Source organism: Lampetra fluviatilis, chromosome 21 (genome assembly GCF_964198595.1).
Source record: "Lampetra fluviatilis chromosome 21, kcLamFluv1.1, whole genome shotgun sequence".
Lineage (NCBI taxonomy): Eukaryota > Metazoa > Chordata > Hyperoartia > Petromyzontiformes > Petromyzontidae > Lampetra > Lampetra fluviatilis.
In genome coordinates this window covers 11,582,863-11,590,437 of record NC_136295.1, presented here as the reverse complement: position 1 = coordinate 11,590,437, position 7,575 = coordinate 11,582,863, and the positions used below count along the sequence as shown (strand labels likewise).

At 50.6% G+C, this 7,575-nt stretch overlaps 1 protein-coding gene across 1 annotated transcript; it reads left to right on the top strand.

The window, feature by feature from the left end:
* The first annotated feature begins 383 nt into the window (after window positions 1–383).
* On the top strand, window positions 384–4,516 carry LOC144938238 (uncharacterized). The gene is made up of 2 exons (XM_078866072.1): window positions 384–1,729; window positions 2,336–4,516. Exons 1-2 carry the CDS (start codon window positions 541–543, stop codon window positions 2,467–2,469), a joined length of 1,323 nt encoding a protein of 440 aa, XP_078722198.1. The 5' UTR covers window positions 384–540; the 3' UTR covers window positions 2,470–4,516.
* The last annotated feature ends 3,059 nt before the right edge of the window (window positions 4,517–7,575 follow it).

Here is a 7,575-nt window from a genome sequence, read left to right as displayed (position 1 = left end):
ACATTAAAAATTCCCAAATCAACTGCTGGATGAATGTTTTTTTCGGTCATCCCATATTTATGTTTCTGACCACACTCCGCTCACGCTGCGCTGGGGTGATGAGACATTTGGTGAACTTTGTTTACCCGACTAGACGGTTGAAAGGTACCAACGCAGCATCAATTCACACTGTGAATCAACTTTGACACCCCCCCCCACATCACTGAGGCCAGTTGGTACGCGCCGACTTTTCCGTTAACGCTCCGCTGCAAACGCCGAAACCATCTTGCAGAATCCCCCCCCGCGCATTGAGTGCAAATGGACTGCGCCAAAGTGAGCAGGCAGCGGATGGATACAGAGCTCGCCTATAAAAGGACCCCGTCCGCAGCGCCGCCCTCAGAAGGCGTGTCCACCCGCCACGCCTCGGGTTGCTCAGCGTGGCTGCGCTCGTTCCCAAAGCTCCCTCACAACAACAATCCCCCACGCACCCACCGCTTTGCTCGTCCCCCGATTTGACATTTTGTAAACAAACGCCTCGGACCCGAGCAAAAACCGCCCGTCATGGGCGACGCTTGTTCGCCCGGCCGAGCGGCTCCGTGGCGAGAGGAGGATGCGCATTGCCCCAGCGGCAAAGCGCCCTCGGGGCACCGGGCAATGGGAGCCTCGGTAGGCGCCACCGTAACGGCGACGGTAACAGCGGTAACAGCAGCAGCAGCGGCAGCAGCAGGGGGCGAGTCTGGGCTGCAAGCCGTGCAGGCGATCGTTGTTGACGGACGGCACGTGGAGGCCAGGAATTTAAAGAACAGGTCCCAGCAACGGCAGCATCCGTTGGAAGATGGTCAGCAGATCAAACGACGTGCACTTCAACATCCTCATCAGCAGCAGCGGCTTGAGCATCGCCACAAGCAAAGCGAAACGCAGGAGCAGCAGGAATTTGAACATGACCAGCAGCATCAGCAGCAGCATCCCCACACCGTGGACTCCAATCCGCTGGAAATCCAAGGTCAAGACTTTGGACGGGATTCCGGACCCAAGCATCATCAGCAGCAGCATCATCAGCAGCAGGGTCGAGGAGGCGGTGGTGGCAAGCGACACCGCCGGAGACCGTCGAGGCAGAAGCGCGCACGCCGCTGGAAGCCCTTCACGAAGCTGTCGTGGGACGAGAAGCGACAACTCGAGGAGAGAGACGCGCGTCGCGCCGCACGCATCCGCGCCGAGATGGAGGCGAAGGGCTTCCCCGTGGCCCCCTACAACACCACGCAGTTCCTCATGGAGGAGCACGACCTCGGAGAGCCAGACCTCAAGCCGCCGCCCAGCTGCCGCGGGCACCACCACCACCACCACGGTGGCTACCATCGCCGTCGACGCCGCCGCAACTCGTCGTCTTGCAAGACGGAAGATGAAAGTTCGGGAGAGGCACCCGCCGCTGTCCTTGGCAGCAGCAGCAGCAGTGACGGCGACGGCTGCTCTGGGGACGAGGGTGGAGGCACCTGGGCAGGTGGGGACGACGCTCCCCACAGCGGAGCCTCGGACGGAGGAGGAGGAGGTGGTGGTGGTGGTGGTGGTGACTTCTTGCTGAGGGATTTCTTCGAGACGTATGAGAGATACCACACCGAGAGCCTGAACGCGATGAGCAAACGCGAGCTGCTGCAGGAGTACCTGGAGCTGGAGAAATGCCTCTCGCGTCTGCAGGAGGAGAACGCGCTGCTGAGGCTGCGTATGGAGGGCGTGCAGGTTGGAGGGGGAGGAGGTGGTGGTGGAGAGGGAGGGGAAGAAGACGAAGGCGGGGAGGGTGGTATTGATGGAGGAGGTCACGGCAGTGGTGGCGATCGTGATGGCAGAGGAGCTGGGAATGGAGAGGAGGCCCCTGGTGGTGGTGATGGTGGCGATGGTGGTGGTGTTGATGGAGGCGATGGTGGTGTTGATGGAGGTGGTGGTGGTGGTGTTGATGGAGGTGGTGGTGGTGTTGATGGAGGTGGTGGTGGTGGTGTTGATGGAGGTGGTGGTGGTGGTGTTGATGGAGGTGGTGTTGATGGAGGTGGTGGTGGTGGTGTTGATGGAGGTGGTGGTGTTGATGGAGGTGGTGGTGGTGGTGTTGATGGAGGTGGTGGTGGTGGTGTTGATGGAGGTGGTGGTGGTGTTGATGGAGGTGGTGGTCTTCAGCGAGATGTCGCCAGTGGAGCAGAAGCAAGCGGTGTCCGTAGAAGTGACGGCCACGCAGAGCATCTTGGAGGCGGTGCAGACCTCGCCGCTGGACGAGACGATGGTGGTGGACACGGGGGTCCCAGCACCAGCGGCTCGACCTTGCCCCATGGGCAGGTCGTCACCTGCTGGACCCAGCAGGGGTCATCGGAAGTCCATCGCATCGTGCAGCTGGAGAACGAACTGCAGAGACTGCGAGCCGACAACGCGAAACTCAACCGGCAACACGAGTTGCTGGTGCAGCTCACGGCAACGGCGGGACTCGGTACAGAGGCCCAGATGGCGTAGTTCGTGGGTTGGGGTCAATGGGTCAATGGGTCAAGATCGAGATGTCATCGTGGCCAAAACCGTTGATGCCACCAACACGAACACCACCATCCCGCAGCTGCTGAGCGACGAGACACGAGACGATGGACCGATCAAGTTTCTGCCAGAAAAAAAGGTCACTGGACTCGTGGAGGCAGTGGGTCAAGAGGGCATTGGGTCATTGTGTGACCGCCCCTTGTGGTGAGGGTGACCTGGGGATTCTGTGGGGGGGGGAGGTGATCAGAAGCCACGGGATGGATGATCAGAAGCCACGGGATGGACGAACATTTGGGGGCGGGAGTGTCGCAATCCTAAAACGAACGCGTGTCTTTGTTTTCGTCGTAATGTTTCGTCGTAATGTTTTCTATTTTCGTTACGCACGCGTGCGGATAGTTGGCGGCGGCGGTGTGGGGGGGGGGTGGTCAAAAAGTCGTGAGAATGACCATTTATACATTTGCTTGTTTGAATACAACATTTGAGGTCGCGCTTCGGGGTCGGGGGGTTAAAATATCTTAAAACATGTGCCAATTGAGCAAGAGACGTGGATGGCTTCTGCCGTTTTCTCTCGATTATAAGACGTACTTGCCACTCATCCACCACCATCACTTGTGTTTAATTCGATTTGTAATTTCACTCGTGAGAACGGGGACACAACGTTTGGGATGCATCTTAAATTTGTATTCCTAGAGATGTTCGATAATCCTGAGAATACGGTAATTTGTTGACGTAGCGTTGAGCGAGAGTTAAAAGTTGGGTGTTTGTGACGCCTGGTGTCGATTACAATGTTTGATTACCCCGGCAAGTTTGTATCGTACACGTGTTGTATATCGACAGCCCCTTGCCCATCCACTGCTGGATGAGTTAAATGTTTACGCCGTGTCGATCGTGGGGATTGACTTTATACTTTGCCGGGCTGGTCAATAAAGGGCTGATTTGGTTTAAAGGGCCGAGGTGGTTTGACGGCTCTGATCCAGTTCAGATGTCGACTTCGACACTGATGGTTCGGGACTTGTGTTGCGGAGTACATCGGGGAGTGACGCTAATCACTGCGCCACCGCTCTGCACCCAATGCATCTCTTGTTGGTCTTAAATGTATGGAAATTCCACATTCCAATGGCGGGAATCTGACACATTTGGACAACCACTACGATGATAAAAATGTGTTTATTTTATCGACCCCCTCTCCAGTGTCGATTGATTGGTTTGAGTCGCCCACCCATATGTGTACTATACACATTCGTGTACTGTATTTGCGATACTACAGTACTGTATACTGTTGTGTGTGCAGTATGTTGCGTTTCTTATTCTCTCTCTACGAGCTTTTAGCGCAGAACGTATTACTGTACAGTCCTTTAAAACAAAAAAAATCAATCCACTGCTGGATGAAGGCCTCCCCACGCAAGGATGGGTCGTGTGGGAGGGGAGGTGGGTGCTTATATTGGTCATACTTAATGCTTGCTGGTCAGTGGGAGCTCGTTTAAAGGCGTATGGGGAGAGCATCGCCCATGGGAGCTGAGTACAAACCAACAGTGGAATTCGATGCACTGCCCTCTGCTGCCCACAACGTAGCAGCCTATATCACCTGCGGCAGCGGGTCTACGTCGAGCTTGGCTTGTAACAAAAATAAATTCCAGCCATTGTCATCAATTCACTGCTGGATGAGTGCTACGCCGCATGACGGGCATGTGTTTTTTTTACCATACTTCACGCTTGTCAGAGTAGGTTTGTGGAAGTGTGGGGAGGGGGGGGGGCAGCGTTGTTGTGTATATATACAAGGGCATACGTTGCATTTTGGGGAGTCTTAAAGCTACACGTGTACATACGTGAGTCGTTGAAATGTGTCCGGGGGGGTGGGGGTCCTGCGTGTTTGTGTCAAGGTGTAAGGAGATGATGGGGAGAGTAGTGTGTGTGTGAGAGTGTTTACACAGTCCCGTGGTCTGTGCCAGCCGATTTCGAGCCCAATACCCCGCCCCCATCATCCCCAATGATTTTCTCGGTTATTTTTTTCCAAAATAAAAATTTCGTGTGAAATTATGAACACCTCCCCACCCTCTCTCTTCCTGTTGTGTGTCGTGATCAATCAACTGCTGGAGGAAGACATTCCTTGACAAGCCGTCACCACCTCTCACGGTTCTGCGACACAACAATCCAAACGTAGCGACATCAGCTGTTTCTTTTTTGCTGCTCCATCTCCTCGATGGGTACGTCCGGATCTTGGGCGCGTTCTATTCCGTGGTTGTCGCCCCCCGTCATTTATTCTTGACCACTGGCCAACATAAATTCTCGCCGTGACGTGTCCCATGTTTCTTATGGATCTAACTGTTGTGTGTGTTCTGTACGTCTGTTGAACTTTTTTCGCACCGTACGTAGCCAAGCGCGCTGCGGGAGGGACGACAAACTTAACATCAATAAGTAATATTTAAAAATACTTTTTTTAAAACACGCTTTAATGAAATGTACCGTACTCGTAATGGCAAAACTCCACGACTCCTATGAAGTGGCCCGAAGCTTGCCATAACGTTAGTGACCGTGGTGATTTACAGCCAACGTTAGTTGAGCGTGGACAATTCGACCCAAGCCGAAACATAACATACAAAAGATGGTTTAATATGTATTTTATTTTTAATGATAGAATATAGTATTGTCATCAGTATGACAAGTATACGAAGTTTGCAGTCGATACCACTTTGGGAAGTGGGTTAAAATTGAGTTACAAGATTAGAGGATACGACAACAGACAGAGTGAGTTAAATAAAAGCGTGTAATAACAAAAAGCAGTGTCTAAAGAAATGAGTTAACCATACGCGCATCTCTCCCTGTTAATCAGCCTTTGTTCCATATTATTTTACTGCAGTATACGTATCTTTATAATGCACAGCTGTGACGCATTACATTATTCAACATTATAAGGACACCACAGTGACGTCAGGGCCTTGTCTGATTTTTAAAAAAATGTCATGAAGATTCAATCAACCTCGTAGGACAATATAAAATCCATCTGTGTGGAGTGTTGCCTCCTCGATCTGCGTGGTTGAGTGTTCTCCGGTTTTCTGAATGATGTTGGCAAAGCATTCCAATGTAGCAGCACCCTCTTGAAAAAGAGTATTGAGACTCAGTGAGGCTATCTTGGGTAAATAAGTGGCATACGTCCATAAAGGTTTTTGGGTTAGATTGCCTACGTATAAATGTGTCGTAACCCTCTCTCCAACACACCGGCGGGCTGAAGTAGTGACTAAATTGCACGTGTTGTTTACGTGACAAGCCTTACTGGCTGTGTTGGGTGGTGGAGGGTTATGACACATTTATATTTACGCGATCTTACCAGAAAACATTTATTATGAACTAGCTTTTTTGCCCGTCCAAGGACGGGTGCATATTGCAGTAAATCCGAAATATTCAATAGAACAATTGTTTTAACGCTGTGGTCTCACACGAAATTGATTTTTCCAAGACGGAGGTACTCTGCAAACCTACCGGCTAACTTCAGCGATTTGTTCATGAAGCCATCCAGATATATAAACACAGATACACCTTCAACCGAGATGATGGGTACAAACTGAGCAATCATTGGAAGGACGTTATTAACCAGGTAAAGTCTTAACTGACTGTGATGTTTCCATCCTACCTGCCTATGTCAGCTGGTATACAGTTTACCACGTGTTAAACTGGCATTACACGCGTCTGCCGTTAACCATTATTGCATAACCTGGCATGGCAACCAAGGCTAATATTTACATAATTCACAGGTCATTTAGGGATGTAAATGTACGGCGCAATAGCCACAATCCTTTGTCGATCCACTACTGGATAAAAGCCTGCCTTATTGACAATGGGTTAGGGTGGGTTGGGGGTTATGTGACTATACTTCATCAGGGTGGTCAATAAAGGCAGGCCAGGTTCAGATGTCACTCGCCACTGACATTGGGCGAAGTGAGGAATCAAAATACCATTTGGTTCTTTCGGTAAAGTCACGTAGGTATTACCTACGTGACTTTACCGAAATAACCAAAGATTATGGATCCCTGCAGTCACGAAAACTTCAAATCTAGGAATCAAAATCTCAGGCACCTTGGTTCGTCGTGCGGTGTGGGACCTCGGGCACCACCACTCACCCCTATTGACAAGGTCTGCGCCAGTGGTGGACATTCCACATTCTTATGGCAGGGTTCAGTACTGTATATATTTTTAGACAAACTTGCATTTCCACATAACGTTGATAGTCTTGTCGACCCTATACGGATAATCATAGGAATGTGTCCGATTTAATCAGATCTCAGACACGAAGCAGGTTTTAGTTTGGATAGTGCCTGGATGTACATTCGCCATGTGTTCAGCAGGTGCTATAGGCTTCAGAGCGACGTGAAGGACGGTGCAAAACAAATCTGTGCTGTACTTCTATGCTCCCACGTCTGCTGTCCCTACCACCGACCCGCACTGATCACAGCATGGTGAAGTATGGCCGAATAACCCACACGACCCACATGCAGCGTGTCATGAGGAGGGTGGCACTCACTCATCCAGCAGTGGATTAACACTGACACGTGACAGCTACTTGAGCTCTTACCGATTTACCGTTTAAACTGTGCATTGTTGACATGAATAAATGTAATGCATGTCGAAATATATTTAATCTTTGCCATTGCAATAGTTACAAAAACACATTAGATCATCTTTGCGTGCACATGATACACCATCGGTTCATCATGTTTCAGGCAATTTTCAGGGGTTAAGAAATCGGTCAATGAAGAAACGATTTAAATAAACACTACCCAAAACAAGTTTGACGTTACTGCCGGTTTACTTTCATCATTATAATCATCATCATGAGATATGGTATATCCACTGCTGGATGAAAGCCTCGGCCCTGCGATGCCACAGTCGACCGCGTCCTGGTGCGTGAGCTCATTTCATCGCTTCTCAGTCTCCACGGTCAATGTCCTCTTTCATAATCAACGTTTTTGGGTTTAGATCGCGTTATTTATAAATGTGTCGTAACCCTCCACCACCCGACACGGCCGATCAAACCCCCCAAAAAAACCTGTATTATGGATGATAATGACCCATAGAGATACATAAAGACACAAAGAG

Coding starts and splice junctions, on each gene's coding strand:
- LOC144938238 (XM_078866072.1), top strand. CDS start 541: ATGGGCGACGCTTGTTCGCCCGGCCGAGCGGCTCCGTGGCGAGAGGAG. Junction 1,730..2,335: donor GCAGGTTGGAGGGGGAGGAG/GTGGTGGTGGAG, acceptor GGTCATCGGAAG/TCCATCGCATCGTGCAGCTG.